The sequence below is a fragment of the Symphalangus syndactylus genome, chromosome 4 (assembly GCF_028878055.3).
Source record: "Symphalangus syndactylus isolate Jambi chromosome 4, NHGRI_mSymSyn1-v2.1_pri, whole genome shotgun sequence".
NCBI lineage: Eukaryota > Metazoa > Chordata > Mammalia > Primates > Hylobatidae > Symphalangus > Symphalangus syndactylus.
Genome location: NC_072426.2, coordinates 14639772 through 14662502, shown reverse-complemented (window position 1 = coordinate 14662502; position 22731 = coordinate 14639772). Strand labels below are relative to the sequence as shown.

The 22731-nt window shown below is 38.8% G+C and overlaps 1 protein-coding gene across 12 annotated transcripts in view; it reads right to left on the bottom strand.

Annotated features, from left to right (window-relative positions):
* Positions 1 to 22731, bottom strand: part of UBE3D (ubiquitin protein ligase E3D) — a 273282-nt gene that overhangs the window by 215622 nt on the left and 34929 nt on the right. For 11 of the 12 annotated variants that reach the window (XR_010120439.1, XR_008657032.2, XM_055274154.2 and 8 more), the window contains 3 exons: positions 15846 to 15915; positions 14322 to 14430; positions 10840 to 11003 (listed from right to left, as the gene is read on the bottom strand). Coding sequence is in view for 10 of the 12 variants with exons in the window: in XM_055274154.2 (XP_055130129.1) it covers positions 10840 to 11003; positions 14322 to 14430; positions 15846 to 15915 (343 nt within the window). In the remaining 2 variants the exon portion in view is untranslated. Of the gene's footprint in view, positions 1 to 10839; positions 11004 to 14321; positions 14431 to 15845; positions 15916 to 22731 lie in introns of those variants that run through there. The other variant, XM_055274161.2, reaches the window with a different exon arrangement.

Here is a 22731-nt window from a genome sequence, read left to right as displayed (position 1 = left end):
TCTTAAATTTGGCACTATTGGCATTTGGGGTTGAAAAATTCTTTGTTGTGCACTGTACGATGCTTAAGAGCATCCCTATTTACTAGACGCCAGTAGTTCCCCAAGTTGTGACAACTAAAAACGTCTCCAGACATTGCCAAATGTCTCCTGTGAGGCTAAATTACTCCCAGTCTAGAGCATATGAGGCCACAGGTGAACTGATGAATTGGCAGACTTAAACTACAGAAGTTAATATAGAGTCTAAAGCCAAAAAGTTAATATTTAGCATCTAAATGCTGATAAACAAACTAAAAAATGTGATATATGAAATAAATTATTTCCCCAATACAAAATTGTGGAGCAGTAAAAAAACTGCTGGTGCTCACCAAGATGTGAAATGCTGGCTGGAGTGGGCAGGAGGGGAGGATGAAAAACAATACACTTCAAAGTGTTGAGAGAGATGTGTGTCTATTGCTAGAAAGAAGGAACACTCTAAAAATATTACGTGCCACTTTTTTGTGTATGCTCAAGGAAATAAAACCATAGTTACATTTTCTATTTTCCTCTTTTAGACTACCATCTGGCAATCCACACTTCCACTAGAAAAAAGTTCTAGCCAATTGGACTAAAATAGTTAATACACCACCCCATGTGCCAAAAATACGCCAGGAAGTCTACAGCTTGTTCAGTCACACCCAAAAAGAAAGACACTAATGTCCTTAAATGACAAAGTAAATAACTCACAGCATGTTTACCTACTTCTCTTCCTACCTCGGGGGCAGAGAGTCAAACAACAGCAGGAGGAAAAATAAAATAAAAGTAGTTATATGCAACAGGCAAACTAAAGTAACCAAACTAATTTATTAGATGTCAACTTGTCCCTAAAACATTTAGAGTTAAAAAAAAATCTACTAATTGAATACAAGAGAACACATATGACTATAGTCACAATATTTCCAGTGTCAGAGGAATGTGTTAAGAATGAGTGAAGTAATAAGGCAGGTGCATCAAATTCTTATAATACTCTTCAAGAAAGGAAAGGTAAAGATTCCACATATAATGAATATAAAAATCAGCAAAATAACCACTTCCTTTTTCTTAATACTTGAAAGTTGTCAAAAGACAAACTGGTACATCCATGCTAGTATACCCTGTGAGTTATCTTTCACTAATCCATACAGGCAGGCTATGGTATCAAGAACCTACAGTTACCAATAGGTAAATAATGATTACCAAATATTACAAAGATAAGCAGAAAACCATGCACCACTGCATAAACATTAATTGTATGCTTTGGGCACTTTTATAAGTACTCATCTAGCTGAGCAAGACAGAGATGGTCCTGGTTCACATGAAGTTTACATTTCAGGGCAGGAATTCCAGTGAAATAATGAAATATTTGGGAAATGCACCACCATGAAAGAGAGGTACCAAACTCAACCTTTGTTTTCAAAAACAGAAGAGCCAACACCCAAGGAAAACATTAATAGAGAAAAAACAAGACTTTAAGTAAAAATATTATTCTCACAGAGATTGAGTGAATATTGTATCTGTAAAAAGAGATCATAAAATAAGAGAAAATTTTGAGTGAGCGCTCACATTTAAACACATCTGTATAAAATCTGAGAAAGCCAAGGATAAAAAGAAAATCCTAAAGGTTTTTGGAGAGACAGAATAGGTATAATAAATTTTCAGATATTCACAGATTGACTATAGTACAAGGTTAAAAGAAGTATTAAAGAGTATACTTCATCACATTAAAAAATCAAACAAAGAATACTGAGGGAAAAAAATCACAAAAAGAGAAAATATCAAATAATACCCTATCTTTTTAAGGAAGTATTTATAATAAAGATACAAAACATTCATGGTGATGATGCATGAGAGTAGACAAATGGAGGAGGGCTTCAGCTTAATATTTCTTTAAGAAGAAACATAACCATCATATCATCAGAATCACAAAGGATCCAACATAGGAAAGGGAGGAGGTTGGGGAGGGAGCAAGAAGACAATCATGAATCTCCAAGTCTTTCCTTGTTCCAGTGAAGAGTATGAATACTAATTAAATCTAAATATTGACAGTTAAAAAAAAAGTAAATTTAAATGTGTATTAAAATTTTAAGGTTAATCATGAATAATCATTTTGAAATAAATAAAAAAGTCATTTTTTGCTTCCAAATCATCAGAAGAAAGAAATGACACACAGAAGGCAACCAATCTAAAAGACAGCAAACTATGTCCAAATTCATCAAAATCACAATAAATGTGAATAATTAAATTCACTATTAAAATAGAAGGACTCTCCTACTGGAGTTTTAAACTATCCAACTATATGCAGTTCGTAAGGTGTATCTTAATGCAATATACACTTGATTAAATGACACAAGACAGGTGAAAATAAACACAAAAAGAACAAATGAACAATTTTTTAAAAATATTAACCATCAGGCAAATGTATTAGTAAGGGTCCTCTAGAGGGATGGAACTAATAGGACAGATATATACATATAAAGGGGAGTTTATTGAGGAGTATTGACTCACATGATCAAAAGGTCCCACAACAGGCCATCTGTAAGCTGAAGAGCAAGGAAGCTAGTCCAAGTCCCAAAGCTGAAGAATTGGAGTCCAATGTTCAAGGGCAAGAAGCATCCAGTATAGGAGAAAGATGTAGGCTGGGAGGCAAAGCCAGTCTAGTCTTTTCATGTTTTTTCTGCCTGCTTTATATTCCAGCCATGCTGGTAGCTGATTAGATGGTACCCACCCAGATTAAGGGTAGATCTGCCTTTCCCAGTCCACTGACTCAAATGTTAATCTCCTTTGGCAACACTCTCACTGACACACCCAGAGTCAATACTTTGCATCCATCCAGTCAAGTTTATACTTAGTATTAACCATCACAAGTCGACCCCTTGTCAACTTGAACCCATACACATCTCCTGAGATCATACATAATCTTCAAATAAAAACAATAATAAGGTCATAATTACGCCTAACATAATACAACTATCCTTCATACAACAGAAATGCACCAATCCCCAACCCTCTATTCCATAAAGTTAACAATACTTAAAAGCTGATATGAAGTCAATAAATTTTATGTCACATGATAAAGGAAAAAGGAAATAAGATGAAGATATTTTCTTAGTACAAGTGTATACGTGCACAAATGTGTTTTTAACAAAAAGAGAAGGAAATACTCATGACACTTACATTCCTTGTTTCTGCAACTGGTCACCTGGTCGTAGCTGGTATTGATGACTACCTTCTTCTTAAAGCCTGTATTCCCTTTGCCTTCAGCAAGCACCTCAGCAGGTTGTGGTTTTTTTCCTGGTAGAGTGAACCAAACCTTCATTCCTGAAGGGTCTGGGTCATTTCTAGTCCTGCCTGGATTGAGCTGTTGTAGTTTCCCATTGACCTTAATCACGGGGCATGGTAATACTAAGAGATGCCCTAATGGATCTCCTGTATTTCATGCATACTCTTCCTTACTTCCATTGTGGAGTAGTAGACTGATTTCATCTTGACAGTCCAGGTCAATCACCCCGGCCAACACTGTTAGTCCCTTCTTAGCCTGTTGACTTAAAGGTAGGAGGAGTCCAAAGTGTCCAAGTGGCAATCTTAACTTCCAGTTTAATGGAATCATTGTTTTGTCTCCTGGTGGCAGCGTTGCTCCTGCTGGAACTAAGACCTCCAGGCCAGTGGAAAGTAATGTTATGGGGAGAGGAAGCAAAAATTTTGCTAGTGGATGGATCACTAGGGGTGATGGTGAATGATGCCACTTCCACTTCCACCCCTCAATTCCTGGACCCGTAAATCCTGGCTATGGGAGAAACACTACCATATATTGGATGCCGATTCAGAGCATACACGGCCTTCTGGAGAACTTTGCCCCAGCCCTGCAAAGTATTGTTACCTACTTGCTGTTGTAATCATGACTTCAAAAGGCCATTCCACTGTTCTATCGAGGTGCTTCAGGATGATGGGGAACACAGTAAGATCAGTGAGTTTCATGAGCATGAGCCCACTGCTGCACTTCTTTAGCCATAAAGTGAGTGCCTCGGTCAGAGGCAATGCTGTGTGGAATACCACGATGGTGGATAAGGCATTCCGTGAGTCCACGGATGGGAGTCTTGCAGATGCATTGTGTGTAGGATAGGCAAATCCATATCCAAAGTGTCTGTTCCACTGAGGACAAACCTCTGCCCTTTCCGTGATGGAAGAGGTCCAATATAGTCAACCTGCCACCAAATAGCTGGCTGATCACCCCAAAAAAATGGTGCCATATCAAGGGCTCAGTGTTGGTCTCTGCTGCTGGTAAATTGGGCATTCAGCAGTGGCCACACCCAGGTCAGCCTTGGTGAGTGGAAGTCCATGGTGCTGAGCCCATGCATAACCTCCATCCCTGCCACCATGGGCACTCTGTTCATGGACCCACTGGGCAATGACAAGGGTGGCTGGGGAAAGAGGCTGAGAATGAGTCGTTTTATCCACTTGATTATTAAAATCCTCCTCTGCTGAGGTCACCCGTTGGTAAGCTCTCACATGGGATACAAATATCTTCACAGTTTTTGACCACTCAGAGATGTCCATCCACATACCTCATCCCCTAATTTCTTTGTCACCAATTTTCCAATCATGCTTCTTTCAAATATCTGACCATGTCAAACCATTGGCTACAGCCCATGAATCACTATATAATTGCACATCTGGCCATTTCTCCTTCCACCCAAGGTGTACTGCTCCAAGTTTTGCTCACTGGGAAGAGTTCCCTTCACTGCTGTCATTCAAGGAAGTCCTAGAAAGGGGCTGTAGTGCTGCAGCTGTCCACTTTCAGGTGGTATCCGCATATTGTGCAGAACTGTTTGTGAACTACGCCCTAGTCTTCTCTTGCTCTGTCAACTGATCACAGGGAACTCCCCATGAGGCCACTGGTGTAGGCTGGGGAAGAGACGGCAGGGTGGCAGGAGTGGAGACCATGGGCATTTGAGCCATTTCCTCATGTAACTTACTTCTGCCTTCAGGACCTGCTCGAGCCCAATCATGCATATACCACTTCCATTTGATGACGGAATGCTGCTGTACAGGACCACTTTATGGTTAGATGGGTCAGAAAGCACCCAGTTCATGATAGGCAGTTCAGGTCACATGGTGTCTTAATGATTCATAGTCAAATATCCAGTTTTCACCAAAGCCCAGTAACAGGCTAAGACCTGTTTCTCAAAAGGAGAATAGTTATCTGCAGAAGATGGCAGGGCCTTGCTCCAAAATCCTGATGCCTCCGCTAACAGCAGAGGCCCCCTTATGGGGGTCTGCCAAAGGCTCCAACAGCATCCCTAACTGCCAATGACACCTCAAGCACCATTGGATCTGCTGGGTTATATGGCCCAAGTGGCAGAGCAGCTTGCATAGCAGCCTGGACCTTTTGCAGAGCCTTCTCCTGTTCTGGACCCCACCCAAAACTGACAGCCTTTTGGGTAACTCAATAAATGGGCCAGAGTAACACACACAAATGAGGAATGTGTTGCCTCCAAAATCCTACTAGGCCTACCAGGCGTAGTGCCTCTTTCTTGGTTGTAGGAGGGGCCAAATGCAGCAACTTTTCCTTCACCTTAGAAGGAATATCTCAACAGGCCCCACACCACAGGACCCCTGGAAATTTTACTGAGGTGGAAGTTCTCTGAATTTTAATCGGATTTATTTCCCATCCTCTGGCACGCAAATCTCTCACCAGTAAGTCCAGTGTGCTTACTACTTCTCGATCACTGGATCCAATCAGCATAATGTTCTCAATGTAACAGACCAGTGTGATATCTTGCAGAAGGGAAGTGATCAGGGTCTCTCCAAATAGGATTATGACACAAAGACGGAGAGTTGATATACCCCTGAGGTAGGAAAATAAAGGTATATTGCTGGCCTTGCCAGCTGAAGGCAAATTGCTTCTGGTGGGACTTATGGACAGGAGTGGAGAAAAAGGCATTTGCCAAATCAATGACTGCATACCAAGTACAAGAAGATGTGTTAATTTGCTCAAGCAATGAAACCACATCTGGTACTGCAGTTGCAATTGCAGTCACCACTTTTTTACACTTACGATAATCCACTGTCGTTCTCTAAGATCCATCTGTCTTCTGCACAGGCCAAATAAGAGAGTTGAACAGGGATGTGGTAGGAATCACCAACCCTGTGTCTTTCAAGTCCTTGATGGTGGCACTAATTTAAGCAATCCCTCCAGGGATGCAATATTGGTTTTGATTTACTACTTTTCTAGGTAGAGTCAGCTCTAATGGTTTCCATTTGGCCTTTCCCACCATTATGACCCTCACCTTACAGTCAGGGAGCCAATGTGGGGGTTCTGCCAGTTGTTAAGTATGTCTATGCCAATTATGCATTCTGGCACTGGGGAAATGACCACAGGATGAGTCCAGGGACCCAATCGACCCACTGTAAGTCAGACCTGAGCTAAAACTCCATCAATCACCTGACCTCCATAAGCCCCTATTTTAACTGGAGGACCACAATGACGTTTTGGGTCCCCTGGAATCAACGTCAGCTCAGAGCCAGTGTCCAGTAGTCCCTGAAATGTCTGATCATTTCCCTATCCCCAGTGAACAGTTAGCCTGGTAAAAGGCTGGATTTCTCCTTGGGGAAGCATGGGAGAAAGATTCACAGCATAAATTGTCAGTAGTGTAGAGGGGTCCTTCCTAGGGGACCCAGCCTCCCTTTCATTCAAGGGGTTCTGGGTCTGTAAACTGGCTCAAGTCTGGAAATTGATGGAGGGACTGTGATTCTCCGCTTTTAAAATTCAAATTAGTCTGGAAGTTCTCTGCTTATATAAATTAAGTAGGAATGCAGTAGGCTTCCTATCACTTCTAGGAACATCGTAATTAGCTAATGCCAGAGCTCGACACGAGTCAGATTATTCTGATTGCTGCTTTACCTCTTCTGTCCATTACGGTAGTATGCCCACCTTGCCTTTGACAGCTGAGTACCACTACTTGGCCCCTGCAACCTCGGGATCCAATTATTCCAATTGCATTTAAATTTTGTAGTTGAGTGACTGCAGTTCCCACTGTTAGATCTGATATACAGAGAAGGGCAATTACAGGGCTCTTTAAAGATGAAGGTGCTGCCTTCACAAATCTATTTCGCAAAGCATTGGTCAAGGGTATATCTTCTGGACCCTCCCAGCTGGGATGAGTAGGTCTAGAGAGACTAATCCACTCCACCATCCCAATCTCCCTAAGCCTTTGGATCCCTTCCTCTACATTAAACCAAGAGAGATCAGGCATTTCCAGCTCACTCACAGTGGGCCATTTTTAATCCATATTTCAGCTAACCAAGCAAATAAACTATTAGAACCTTTTGTAACTCCCCAAGCTGCAACATTAAATGCAGAGTCCCTACCTAGTGGGCCCAAATCAATAAATTCAGGCTGATCCAACTCTATGCTCCTTCCACCATTATCCCACACCCCTAGTATCCATTCCCATGCCTGTTTTCCAGATTTCTGTCTATATACATTAGAAAACTCAAGCAGTTATTTTCGAGTGTAATGCACCTCCTCATAGGTCACACTCTCAACCTCACCTCTAGGGGTCTGCCGGGACTTTAGTCTAGTTATAGGTCTAGAAGCAAACAGAGGTGTTGGGGGTGGCTCCTGAGGAGAATCAACATTATCTTGCCTGGCAACTGCCTCAGGGGAGGCCATCAGGGGAGGCCTGTTGCCTCAGGCAGTAAAGGGTATATCTTCTCAGACAAAGGTGGAAAGGTTGATGGCAGCATGGATTAGGGAGGGGATGTTGCCACTACTGGGGGTGGGGAAGCTATTTCTTCTGGCAAGAAAGGTTCATTGGAATTTATAAGCTCAGTGTCCCCAGCTTCATCAGGGTCCTCCCACACATCCCCATTCCAAGTTGCAGGGTCCCATTTTTTCCCAATTAATCCCTTCACTTTAACAGTAGATACCAGTTGAGGCTGTGCATACACTTTTTATTCACATGATAAAAACTTGTGTCTGATTTTCCACAATTTCAACTTTTTCTCTACAGGAGATAAGATTCTTACTCAAGGCCATCTTAGCAGATTTGAGGCTCAGTATCTGTTTCTGAAGCTGGGAGTTAGAATCCCTGAGTTCATCATTTTCTTTCATCACTTTGTCCAGTGAACTTAGGAGCAACCGACCAACTTCATTATGTTCCTTAATATAGTCAAAGGCGTTACGTATAGAGTCACTAAACTCCTTGCCTCTCATGAGTGGTGAATCAGGAGTGTCAAATGTATTTATTTTGCATAACTCTCTATACAGTTCATGCCAAGGACTATCAGTGTTCTCCATGCTATCAGAAGTAGAGTCCTTAGCATTTTTGGATGTAATCATATTAAACAGCCAACTCCAGAAACCTCAAAACCAACGAAAGAACTCCATTCTTAATATTCTGTTCCTCTAGAACCACTCCTGATACCAAAATCAGTATTAGTAAGGGCTCTCTAGAAGGACGGAACTAATAGGATATATAGACATATATATGTAAATCTTTATATATATGTATATAAATCTTCATATATATAAAGCCATATATAAATATATAAATCTTCATATATATAAAGATATATATAATATAAAAGATCATATTAACTCACACAATCTCAAGGTCCCACAATAGGCCATCTATAAGCTGAGGAGCAAGGAAGCCAGTCCAAATCCCAAAGCTGAAGAACTTGGAGTCCAATGTTCAAGGGCAAGAAGCATCCAGCACTGGAGAGAGATGTAGGCTGGGAGGCAAAGCCAATCTAGTCTTTTCATGTTTTTCTGCCTGCTTTATATTCCAGCCATGCTGGCGGCTGATTAGATGGTGCCCACCCAGATTAAGGGTTGGTCTGCCTTTCCCAGCCCACTGACTCAAATGTTAATCTCCTTTGGCAACACCCTCATAGACACACCCAGGACCAATACTTTGCATCCTTCAATCTAATCAAGTTGATGCTTAGTATTAACCATCACAGCAAATTAGAATGAAATAAAAACTAGCATTAAATTGAAGAAGAGCAAAATCTCCTATTGATAGTATATTCAATTAGTTGTCATGCCACAAACTTTTATTCCTCTAATAACACAGCTTTAAAATACATAATGTGAAAACTAGTATCAAAAGAGAAGAAAATTACTTACATAATCATAAGATTCAACATACCTGTCACAAAAGTCCACATTTTAATAAACAGAAAAGATGAATATAAAGGTTTTAATAAATTTGATGATATAAACCTAAATATATAAAGATACACATACACACACACATCAAAAGAGAATATGATCAATGTAAGGCTTACTAGTTGACTATGCATAAGGGCACACACACAAAAAAAAACCCAAGCCCTCAAAAAGAGTCTCAAAAGCATAAAACTGAGATGCATCCACTGAACATGCCTCAATAAAATATAAGGATAGTGTCAAGTAAATCTGTTTCCTTTAGAATCACATCAGATAGGCAAAAATCTAAATGGAAATTTGGGTGAGAATGCAGGGTAATGGACATTTATAAAAACTTCAGGTGGGAATATAAATTCATGATGCCTTTTTACAAAATACTTTGATATTACCTCTCAAAATTTTAAATGTCCATACTCTTTAACTCAACAATTGTACTTCTAGAAATTCCTCTAATATAAAAAACTTATAATCAGAAAACAAACATACAAGATTACAACACTAATTATAACAGCAAAAAAGTAATAAATGAAATATCCATTAAAAGAAAACTGGCTAAATAATTTATAGTACCTCCATTTCATAAAATGTCAAGCACTGACATGGAAAGAACTCTAAGACATGGGCTTTTTTTAAGCGTAAAAAATACACATGTTTAGGTGCAAAATGAATAGAAAAGGAAGTGGAAGAGTGCACAACAAATGTTTTACTTCTGGAGCATGATATAATTTTACCTTGTATATGTCTCTTAGTGTTTGAGTATTTTATGACTGACACTACTTGCATAAGAAATGTAATTAAGTTTTTCAATGTCTTATTTACTTTCCAGAAAAAGACTAAGATCCTTCCATTCTTAGGACAAATTTGATCAAACCCATCTGAGCGTACAGGACAAGTACAAACTTTGATTCTGTTACAATAAAAATAACCTGCTGTTTCCTTTTCTGGGAATGATCTTCCATCAGATATGGCTCACCACTTCACTTCCTTCAAGCTACCTGCTTAAATGTCACCTTATCTAAGGAATCTTCCCAGACTTTGCAATATAAAATGACAACATTCTACTCCCATCCTACCCCTCGCCAACTACCTTACCTTGCTTCATTTTTCACTAGAGTGATTTACTACCAGTGTCTTCATGTGCTTATCTTTAAAGTGGGGATGATAATGGTACCTACCACACAGGTTGTTGTTAGGCTTCAGTGAGCTATGCATTCTTAGATGAGTGCCTGACACATAGTAAGAGATGTAAGAATCTGTTTTGTTTATGGTCTGCCTTCCCCCTATTAGAACAACAATGCTAAGAGGTAGGGGCTGGGGTTTGTTATTGTATCCTGATGCCTGGAAAGGGCTTATTGGTAAATATTCATCACTGTTGAAGTCTGATTTAGTACTGCAGCCATATGTACAGACAGCTTAGATTACAAGAAAAAAACAATAATTTTTGGTAAAAGCAAGCTTTCTGCATATTAACATGAATCATCTGTAATAATTCAACCTATTTTAAACATACAATATTTAGCAGTATTGGCTCCTAGAAGCTTCAAGTAGGGAAATGGTATAGTGGCATTTAATTCATTAATTTCTTAACACCAACATGACAACAAAAGCTAAAACATAATGTGGAAAGAGAAAACAAATGCACAACTTACTTTTCATTCCTGCTTTTGATGCATGGCTGGTAGAGGACCTTGACAGCACTCCAGGCAGAACTAGAATCGGCTTTCAATGTGTCTTCCAACAAGGGGAATTTTTTGATATATTTGGAATTTCTCAAAGATTCAATCACCAAACTGTCTGAATTTAAAAGCCATAGCTAAAGATGTGAAGAGAAAGTCCAAGTATAAGAATATTGTCACCTTATCCATATCTTATGACTTTTCAAAAACAAAAAAGAGACCATGAAAATACCAGAAAAAATAAATATGAAAATCATGTACATAATTTTAAAGTTGGGTAGGCCTTTCAAAACATAACACTTGGTAGAGCAACTGACATAAAGTTAAAAAAAAAAAAAGACAACTGACTCGGAGAAAATATGCATAAGTAACAAAGTTATTATCTATAATATACAGAGCTTCAGTAAGGGGATAAAACAGCCAAGAGAAATACAGGCAAAGAATATGAACAGAATTAACAGAAGAAATAAATGATAAATAAACATATATTAGAATCTTAATGTAACTAATAAATGTAAAATTTTGTGCCACCATTTTTCATTTACCAGATTGGCAAATATAAAAGGATTGATAACATCTAGTTCAGAAAAGGGGTGTGAAGTGGACATTCCAATACACTGCTGGTGGGAGAGTGTTTTGGGATTTGGATGCATGTGATTCACTGAGGGAAAACTCACAGGAGAAAGGAAGTGAAGGAAATGGGATAAGGCAGGAGAAAGAGCTAGTTAAGGATATAGAATCATCTGGAGTCTGGTTTCAGCCTGATCCACGGGGAAGTTCTACAGCGTGAATCCCACCTACAGAGTTTGTTCTACCTTGAGACAAGAGTCCCTAGCTTTCTGTGCCCCAGGATCAAATCACTGGCAGCGGGCTGACCAAGAAGGGGTGAGTCAGGGAGATGGGACTGTGGCGGACAGGTAACTTCTGGGCAAGGCAATACCTGTCATCTAAAGAGAAAGTCTGTGGAGAAGGGGGCAGCTGTGAGCCATTATCAGCCAACACTGTCAGCAGCTGGGAATGGGTGCATCAACCCAGTATGGGGTCTGGGTGGCACACCAAGAATGCCCACTATGAAAGATAAATTAGTACAACTCTTTTGCAAGGTGATAATTACCTGAGTTTCAAATACACAAATTCTAATAGTATATTACATTAGAAAGATCCATTTCTAAAGAAGTACTAAAAGACACAGGCAAAGATTATTTTCATTGCAGTTCAGTCTTATCAGCCATACAGCAAAATTCCAGTCATTAAAGAGCCAGACCTACATTTAAACTAATAAAAACAATCCTCATGATACATACTGTGAAGCAAGCAGGATGCAGAAAAACGCTAATCATGTGATACCGTTTTTTTTTTTTTTTACAAATAGACAAACACCTGTGAGTGTACATATATATAGTTGTATGTGGAAAGAATACAAATAATGAAGTACACATATCAGACTGTTAATACTGATTGCTCCCTGAATAGTATGATATAGCAAGGCAGGAAAGGGAATACTTTATGTTCTTCATGTTCCCTGATTGTGTTTCAAGAATATTTTACTTTTATAAAAAAGAAAAATTAAATATATGTTAGAAAGTTTCAGAAGTTCCTACTCCCGATTTTCAATTTGAAATCTTACAACAAAAGAAAAAGTAAAACTGATTTCAGAAAACTGTGAGGTATATTTAGTATCAAAATCAGTCAGAAAATATTTCAGGTTTTCATAGAAATTATCTGCAATTAGAAAAGCATAGTGTCCCCATAATGGACGGCCAGCTACAGAGTCACACCTAACAGCAACTTCAGGCCCTTCCCTCCTTTTTGTTACTATGTTTCCCTATTAGCTTTTTAGTCTCATGAAGGCATTTGTGTTCTACCTTGAGCACCTGGAACAGTGTCTTTCATATAAGAAGTGCTCCATACATGTTTACTGGTTGAATAAAATAGATGGAGAAGCAGAGAAGATACTTGGGGTATGATTCTTGGTTATCCAGATAAATGCTCAAAATTTGCTTCTGCAGGACACTATTTTTAATAGAGGTAGTGTAATATTAGGCTCTAGTGGTACATGCTAGGATGATTGTTAGTCACAGAGCCTCCTCAAAAATTGCCACTCTTTCTCAAATATCACAGAATCAGAGGCAATTAAAAACAACAGAAGCAGCCCAGGCATGGTGGCTCATGCCTGTAATCCCACTATAATCCCAACAGTTTGGGAAGCCAAAGTGGGAGGATTACCTCAGCCCAGGAGTTCGAGACCAACCTGGGCAACATAGCGAGACCTCGTCTCCACAAAAAATTAAAAAATTGTCTGGGAATGGTGGAGTAGGCCTGGAGTCTCAGCTATTCGGAAGGCTGAGGTGGGAGCATCACTTTAGCCTGGGAAGTCGAGGCTATGGTAAGCCATAATCATGCCACTGCACTCCAGCCTGTGTGACAGAGTAAGACCTTGTCTCAAAAAAACAAAAAACAAACAGGAGCAATAGGACATATTCTAAACATAAGAGTACTAAATAGGAAAAAAAAAAAAAAGTGAGACAGAATAGTGTTATAGTGACCAAAAAAAAGCCATTACAAACTGAGAGTAAAAACTTGATTTTGGCTGGACATGGTGGCTCATGCCTGTAATCCCAGCATTTTGGGAGGCCGAGGTGGGCGGATCACGAGGTCAGGAGATTGAGACCATCCTGGCTAACACGGTGAAACCTTGTCCTTACTAAAAAAATTCAAAACAATTAGCTGGGCGTGGTGGCGGGCGCCTGTAGTCCCACCTACTCGGGAGGCTGGGGCAGAAGAATGGCGTGAACCCAGGAGGCTGAGCTTGCAGTGAGCCGAGATCACACCACTACACTCCAGCCTGAGCGACAGAGTGAGACTCCATCTCAAGACAAAAAAAAAACAAAAACCCTGATTTTGTAGTATGAGCTTCTAAATGGCAGGAATCAGGATTTTTTTCTGTATCCCTAGTACCTAGTACATAGAGGCACTTGATCATCTGTTATTAAATTAAAGGAGTTTGATTTATGAATTAAACTGATACTAACTTTTTTTTTTTTTTAAGATGGGGTCTTGCTCTGTCACCCCAGGCTTGAGTGCAGCAGCACTATCGTGGCTCCATGCAACCTCCACCTCCCGAGTTCAAGCGATTCTCCTGCCACAGCTTCCTGAATAGCTGAGATTACAGGCATGGGCCACCACGTCAGGCTAATTTTTGTATTTTTAGTAGAGATGGGGTTTCCCCATGTTGGCCAGGCTGGTCTTGAACTCCTGACCTCAAGTGATCCACCCGCCTTGGCCTCCCAAAGTGCTGGGATTTCAGGCATAAGCCACCGTGCCCAGCCTGATACTAACATTTTTAATCACTTATTTTCCACATGTGAGAATTAAGAAAAAAGAATGAAAAAACTAAAGAATTCTGAGACCTTGGATACCTAGGCTACAAAAAGCTGGATAAAATAATTTCTTACCAAGATATACACTTTGTCGTCCTGACCTTGAATCGTGAATCTAAAAGTGCTTCTATCAGAGGAGAGCTGCACCAGACACTGGGCGATCACACTCTGGACAAACCAAGACCTGTTTGAACACAAATCAATTTTTACAATGTGTGTCTCATAATAATCTAACTGACAAGATAAGCAAAAAATACACACAGGGTACCTAAAAGGCAGAGATATCCACATGCCAGACTTTTCTATGTACTGCTCATTCCCTCACAATCTGCACTGATGTGGATTTTAATATATTTTAATGTATTCAGGTTTGCTCCATTCTTCTTAAAACCTATTCTCCAATCCTTGATACACTTTCCACGCCAAACCTAACTATTCACCCCTACTGAATAAAAAAATACCATGTTAGAACAAGTCAATACTCCATTTGTGCTGTAGCATATTAAACAGAGAATAACTAACTTACAAAAGAAGGCAAGAAATTTCCTCCCAAACATCAGACAGTATTGTCTACATCTTCTTCCATTTGGATCTCCCTAAAGTGTCAGCTCTGAGGTACAGAATCCAAGTATTTACATAAGGATAAGTTCAAGGCTATACTCAGATTGCCATAATTTTTGGATATCAATAAATAAACTGGAATAAAGACATATCATGGTTAACTTGTTTGCAAACTAAAGAGTCAAAGAAATAAAAACACTAATAGATTTAGTGGCTAAGTACCATGTTTTTAAAACATAGGAGTCATTTGAAACTGACCCATGTTTCAAATTTTAAATAATTCAAATTAAAACCAGAAATTATTCAAAAAACTTATTGGTGACTGGGTGATAAGATTCTAGATATCTGGCACATAGAAATAAGCATAGAAAACTTTCAGAATTAGAAGATTTATAAGAGCACATTTGTCTACAGCACTATATGAGCAAAACATTTTTTAAAATCCTCAAATTTTTTATATGTGTGGTTTGGTTCAACTATCTAAAAGGCTTTCTCTTTCCTTTTCCAAATAAAGAAAGGTATGAATAAAAATGAATTCCCATATGATCAATTGTACTTTCTTTTTCCTACATTTAGAATTACAAATATATACCATGGAATACTACTTAGCCACAAAAAGGAACGAAATAATGGCATTCACAGCATCCTGGATGTAACTGGAGACTATTATTCTAAGTGAAGTAACTCAGGAATGGAAAACCAAAACATCATATGTTCCCCTTCATAAGTGGGAACTAAGCTATGAGGATGCAAAGGCATAAGAATAATACAATGGACTTTGAGGACTTGGAGAAAAGGCAGGGGGAGGGGTAAGAGATAAAAGACTACACATTGAGTACAGTGAACACTGCTTGTGTGATGGGTGCACCCAAATCTCAGAAATCCTCACTATTCATGTAAGCAAACATCATCTGTTCCCAAAAACCTATTAAAATAAAAAATAAATTCAAAACCAAAAAATAAAAAATAAAAAAATAAAGGTCTGAATGGGGAAAAAAAAGAAATTACAAATAAATAAATGTAATTTGCTATTTGTACCTTGGTATGATAGGAAAACTCCTCTCAGATGACTGAATAATTATCTCTGTCATATAAAACTTGGTGGTTTCTAGAAACAAAAAAGAAAATTAAGACTCTCCCCAATACACTAATAATTTTATTGTGGGCATGTTGACTCCAAATTAGGATATTCCGAACTAAATATTAAATATACTGGTAAAATTAATATTCTGTAAACATTTTCCCAAAACTACTTAGTTTCAGAAGACAAAGCATTGGTCACTACAAGGAGATAGTTCTGAAGCTTCTGTGTCTTTTTAGAAAATAATGCCCAGAGACTCTGCTAACACATATGGAAGATTATAAAAGTTAGTCACATCACAGGCATAGTGCACTTGGATAGAAATTAGTCACTGGGTTTCCTCAATTCTACAGAACAGCTACAAACCTGTAAGTCAATGAAAAAGACTTCTGGTTTGTTTTTGGTTTTGATGTACTATTTTCCCAGATAAAGGCAGTTCTAATGGCTTCCACTTGATCTTTTCTACCATAATAGCCTCAATACACACGTTGGGGAACTAACGTGGGGATTCTGTCAGCTGCTAAGTGTGTTAATTGGAGTTAAGCACTCTGGAATTCGGGACTAATCACAGGAAGCATTCAGGGATCCACTGGACCCACTGCGAGATGGACCTGAGTTAAAACTCTATTGATCACCTGACCCCATCCCCTACTCTAATTGGAAGGCCACAGTGATGTTTGGGTCTTCTAGTATTGGTGTTCATTTAGAACCAGTGTCCAGCAGTCCCTAAAAGGTGTGATCATTTCCTTTTCCCCAGTGCACATGGGGAACTGTTGCCCTGAGAAAGGCCATGGTTCCCTTTGTGGAAGCCTGGGAGAAAGATTAACAGTATAAATTTCAGGTAGCATAGTTTTTCGTTGAGGGCACCTGCCCTCTCCTTCATTCAAGGGGTGCTGGGTCTACAAAGGCTCAAGTGTGAGAATTGATTGAGGGGCCAGGACTCCCTGTTTTTATGATTCAAGCTCGACTTTTATTCACTTGACATAGAACTTTCTGCTCATACAAATCAAGTAAGATTTTAGCAGGCTTCCTATCTATTTCACTTCTAGACAACATCATGATCAACTAGCAAACATCATATAACTGAATAACTCAGATTATTCCAATTGTTGCCTTGACTTTCTGTCCATTACACTAACCACACCTACCTTGCCTTTGATGTTTGAGTGCTCCCACCTGAAAACGGGTTTTTAATCATAGCATCCCAAAACACAGATGCAGTGAACCTCACCTTAGAATCTACCCAGAATCTCAATGACTCTATTGATGTATAATTCTCACTAAATCTGGTTATCTGATTGCTTATAGAAAAATTTAAATAGATATTTAATAGATATAAATGTAATCACAACCATCTTGGAGCTCTAAAAAAATCTAAGAAAAAGTTTAATCTCACTAACAATGAAGAAAATGTACATCAAAATAAGATTTTTTTTTGCATCAAACAAAATATTTTAAAATGATAAGGTGTAGTGCTGGATACGCTTATTTACATAGATGGATATGCTTATTCACACACTGCTGTGAGAACTGAAAATGACAGACTTCTGGAAAGCCACTTGGCAAAGGCCTTAAAATTGTATATGTAGGGCTGGGTGCGGTGACTTACGCCTGTAATCCCAGCACTTTGGGAGGCCCAGGCGGGCAGATCACCTGGGGTCAGGCGTTTGAGACCAGCCTGGCCAACAAGGTTAAACCCTGTCTCTACTAAAAATACAAAATTAGCTGGGTGCAGTGACTCCCGCCTGTAGTCCCAGCTACTCGGGAGGGTGAGGCAGGAGAATTGCTTGAAACCAGGAGGCAGATGTTGCAGTGAGCCGAGATCGTGCCACTGCACTCCAGCCTGGGCGACAGAACGTGACTCCATCTTAAAAAAAAAAAAAAAATTGTGTATGTATTGTGACACCATAATTAAACATATAAGAATTTATTTCAAAAAATTACTCACTGGTATATGAAGACACTTATCTATAGTGATACTCATAATAGTAATAGAAAAATACTGAAAACAAATGTCTAAAAATTGAGGATGGGTTAAATAAATATTCAGGCAATGTAACTGCATGCATGTTTCAAATTTTAAATAGGTCAAATTCAAACCAGAAATAATTAAAAATGAGGCTGTCATTAAAAATGGTGTTGTTGCCCAGGTACAGTGGCTTACACTTAGTCCCAGCACTTTGGAAGGCCAAGGCAGGAGGATCACTTCAAGCCCAGGAGTTTGAGACCGTCCTGGACAACAAAGCGACAGCCTGTCTCTACAAAAAATTCTTTTAAAAATTAGCCAGGCAGAGTGGCATGTGCCTGTAGTTCCAGCTACTCGGGAGGCTGAGGCAAGAGGATCGTTTGAGCCCGGAAGTCTGAGGCTTCAATGAACTACTGCGCTCCAGCCTGAGAGACAGAGTAAGATCCCATCACTTAAAAAATAAAATAGTGTTGTCAAACCACTTTTAATAAGACAGAAAGTTATTTTTTGAAAAAGTGTGTAATTGCTCAATATAACACACAGAAAGGCCAAAGAAAAAATAAATAGTTTCACAGATTAATATATAGACAGCCATGACAGATTTACCCATTTCTCATTGAAGATGTGTCAATATTTACTATTTTGAAGTCATGTTATTACACGACTAAACTAAAACAGAACTAAACTATTACAGAACTAAACTAAACCTTCTTAACTTTATGAAATGACTATGTATTTATTTATTTACTTATTTAAGACAGGGTCTTCCTCTGTTGCCCAATTAGAGTGCAGTGGTGTGATCATAGCTCACTGTACCTCGAACCCCTGGGCTTAAGTGATCCTTCCGCGTCAGCCTCCTGAGTAGCTAGGACTGCAGGCGTGCACTACTATGCCCAGTTAATTTTTTGTAGAGACAAGGTTTCACTATGTTGCCTAGGCTGGTATCAAGGGATCCTCTCATCTCCGTCTCCCAAAGCAGAAGTGACCCTTTTTATTTCATGTGTTGTTAATCTAAAATTTAATTTTATTATTTTAATCCCACAAGTATTATTTCTATTGTTTTATAGTCAATATTCATTTAAGTGTTATCTGAATATTCGCTATTTTATCAAGCCTTATTGAACGTAGATCTTCTATGTGGGATCATTTTCTTCTACCTGAGTACAGGCAGAATTTCTTTTCGTAAGAAACCACTATGGGCTGGGCGCAGTGGCTCACGCCTGTAATCCCAGCACTTTGGGAGGCCAAGGCAGGTGGATCATGAGGTCAGGAGTTCAAGACCAGCCTGGCCAACATGGTGAAACCCCATCTCTACTAAGAATACAAAAATTAGCCGGGCGTGGAGGCGCATGTCTGTAATCCCAGCTACTTGGAAGGCTGAGGCAGGAGAATCGCTTGAACTCAGGAGGCGGAGGTTGCAATGAGCCAAGACCGCACCACTGTGCTCCAGCCTGGCGACAGAGCGAGACTCCGTCTCAAAAAACAAAACAAAACAAAACAAAAAACCACTAGTACTGAATTATCCTAGTTTGTGTTTGTCAGAAAACATATTTATCTTAGCCTTCATTCTTGAAGGAAATTTTTACTTGAGATTAAGTCCTAGGATCAACAGTTATTTGCACACATTGGCAATATTGTTCTACTGTCTTCAGACTTCCATTACTGCTGTTCCTTTGAAGGCACTCTGTCATTTTTCTTTAGCTGCATTTAAGATTATCTTCACTTTTTATTCTACAGTATTACTTGCATGTGTCTAGGTATGGATTTCTTTTTATTTTTCTTGCTAGGGCTTCGCTGAATTGGAATTCACTGGGTCCCTTGAATCTATAGATTGCTATTCTTCATCACTTTTGTAAAATTCTCAACAATTATCTCTTCAAATATGGCCCATGCTCCATTCTTTTCCTCCTGGAAGTCTGATTAAACATACATCAGATAGTCTGTTCTACGTCTCTTACTCTCTCTTCTATATTTTTTGCCTTTTGTCTCTCTGTGCTACATAACAGGTTTTTCTTGTCATGTATCTCTTGTTCGTTAATTCTCTCTTCAAGTTGTATCTAATCTGGTGTTAAACCACTGGCTGAGTTTTCAATATCAATTATAACACTTTTTAAGAAATTTTATTGTGGGTCTTTCCTAAATATACTTACTGTTATAGTTTCCTTTTCCTTTCAGCTACCTTCACACCTTTCATATTGCTAAATATGCTAAGCATGGTTGTTTTACAGTTTACACATAATTCCAATAAGAAGTCTATTTGATTTAATTCTTGTTGGTGGAAGTCTAGTTTACTGGTGTGCCTATTTATCTTTGGTTGCATGAAGAATACTATACCTGAAAAATTATTTGTGAGAATAATATGAGTTTTACAATGAAGATATTTCCTTACAAAGGTGATTTTGCCAGGCACCTGGCAAATGTCTAGAACAAGGTGAACTAAACCAAGTTCAAGACCGGAAATTCCCTCAAGTCCCAAAGGATTGATCTCTGTCTACAATTCCACAGGGCTGTTCTATTTCCAGTTCACCCTCACTGTGAGGGCACAACATTTAGGGTCTCATATTTTTGTGAGGTTCTCCTCTTGAGTAGTCTTTTTGTCCTTCTCAAAACTAAAGTTCTAATTTTAGAGAATGGGCAAATTGCAAAGAAAATGTGGGTTGAATTTTGTGCTTACCTCTTTTGTGTCTGCTTTGTGGTAATTTGCCCACATTATTTTCCATTTTCCCTGATTTTTATTCCTTCCTGTAGTTTCCGGTTACCATCTGGTATCTTTTGTGTCAGCCTGAAGAACTTCCTTTATCATTTCTTGTACAGCAGGTACGCGAGGAATCCATTATTTCCATGTATTTATTTGGAAACATCCTTATTTTGCCTTCATTTTTGAGTGATAGTTACGCTAGATACAGTACTGTTGGTTGTCACATCTTTTTCCCCCCAGCACTTCACATATCTTATTTCAGTGTCTTTTGGTTGTCATTATTTCTATTAGAAGTTCACCTTAATTGTATTAGGAAATCTCTTACATACGAGATTTTGTTTTTCTCTTTTTACTTTAAAGATTCTCTCTTAATCTTTCAACAGATTGACGACAACATGCCTGAGCAAAGTGTGTTTGCGTTTATCCTACTACAGGTTCATTGAAATTCTTAGATCTGAAAGCCAATATTTTTAAAATAATTTGCCAAGTTTTCAGCCAGTTTTTTGTACAAATTTTTTTTCTGACCCTTTCAATTTCTCTTCATCATTTGAGACCCTATTTACACATTTTTTGGAACACCTGATATTGTCCCACAAACTGGAAGTTTTGTTCATTTTGTTTCAGACTTTTTTTGTTTGGTTAATTTAGATTAATCTATAAGTTCAATAATTTTTTTATCTTTTGTCATCTCAGATCTGTGCTTTAGATCATCTAGTGAATTTTTCTTTACAGTTACAGTACATTTTAATTCTAGAATTACCAAATTATTTTTCTTTGATTTTTCTAATTTATTGAGATTTGCTATCTGTTCAAAGCTTTTCTTAAAAAGTTACTTGCCATATTTACAACAGCTGCTTCCACACTTGTCTGCTCAATTGAATATTTGTGCTTACTAAGTACCTGTTTATTAGGTCCTTTTTTTCTTGAGTATGAAACATTCTTTTCTGTTTCTTTGCACATCTAATAATTTTTAGACAGAAGCAGGGCATTGTGTGCAATATGTCGTAGCAACTGTGGATTTTGTTTTGCTCTTCTGAAGGTTGTTGGTTATTGGTTGGGATAGCAGTCAATTGACTGGCCTGGACTCGGACTGTGAAATGTATCTCCTCATAGTGTGTAGCCACTAATGTCTCTACTCAGTTTTAATTTTTTTTTAGTCTGGCTCCCTAGCAAGTATCCATTGTACCTGCATAGGTTAGCTGTCACCAAATAATTTGGGGCAAGGCTCTACTCAAATACCTTAAGCCAGTAAGGCTTCTTAAAAAAATTACCTTCTGCCACCCAAGTTGTATGTGGATTGAGGAATGCAATCAGTCACAGCAAATTCACAGGTCCCCCTAAGCTTTCATTCCTTATTGAAAATACATATAATAGATACTCCCTGCCATTTTTTGTGTGTATGCAGAGTTTAGCAGTCAGCCAGAGTTGTGTTAGAGCAGAGAAGTTATCTCAGCCCTTCTATCACCCTTTGTGCAGCAGGTGGTTTTTGCATTGCTATAAATACCTGAGGCTGAGTAATTTAAAAAAAAAAAAAAAAAAAAAGAGGTTTCTGATATGGTTTGGCTGTGTCTCCACCCAAATCTCATCTTAAATTGTAGCTCCCGTAATTGCCATGTATCATGGGAGGGACCCAGTGGGAGGTAATTAAACCGTGGGGGCGCGTTTTGCCCGTATCATGTTCTCATGATAATGAATAAGTCTCATGAGATCTGATGGTTTTATAAAAGACAGTTCCCCTGCACAAGCTCCTTGCCTGCTACCATGTAAAACCTGCCTTTCTTCCTCCTTCACCTTGTACCATGATTGTGAGGCCTCCTCAGCCATGTGGAACTGTGAATCCATTACACCTCTTTTTCTTTATAAATTACCCAGTCTCAGGTATGTCTTTATTAGCAGCATGAGAACAGACTAATACAGTAAATTGGTACTGGTAGAGTGGGGTATTGCTGCAAGGATACTGGAAAATGTGGAAGCAACTTTGGAACTTGGGTAACAGGCAGAGGTTGGAACAGTTTAGAGGGCTTGGAAGAAGACAGGAAAATGTGGGAAAGTTTGGAACTTCCTAGAGACTTGGAGGGTTCAGAAGATAGGAAATGGGGGAAAGTTTGAACCTTCCTAGAGACTTGTTGAATGGTTTTGACCAAAATGCTGATAGTGATATGTAAAATAAAGTCCAGGC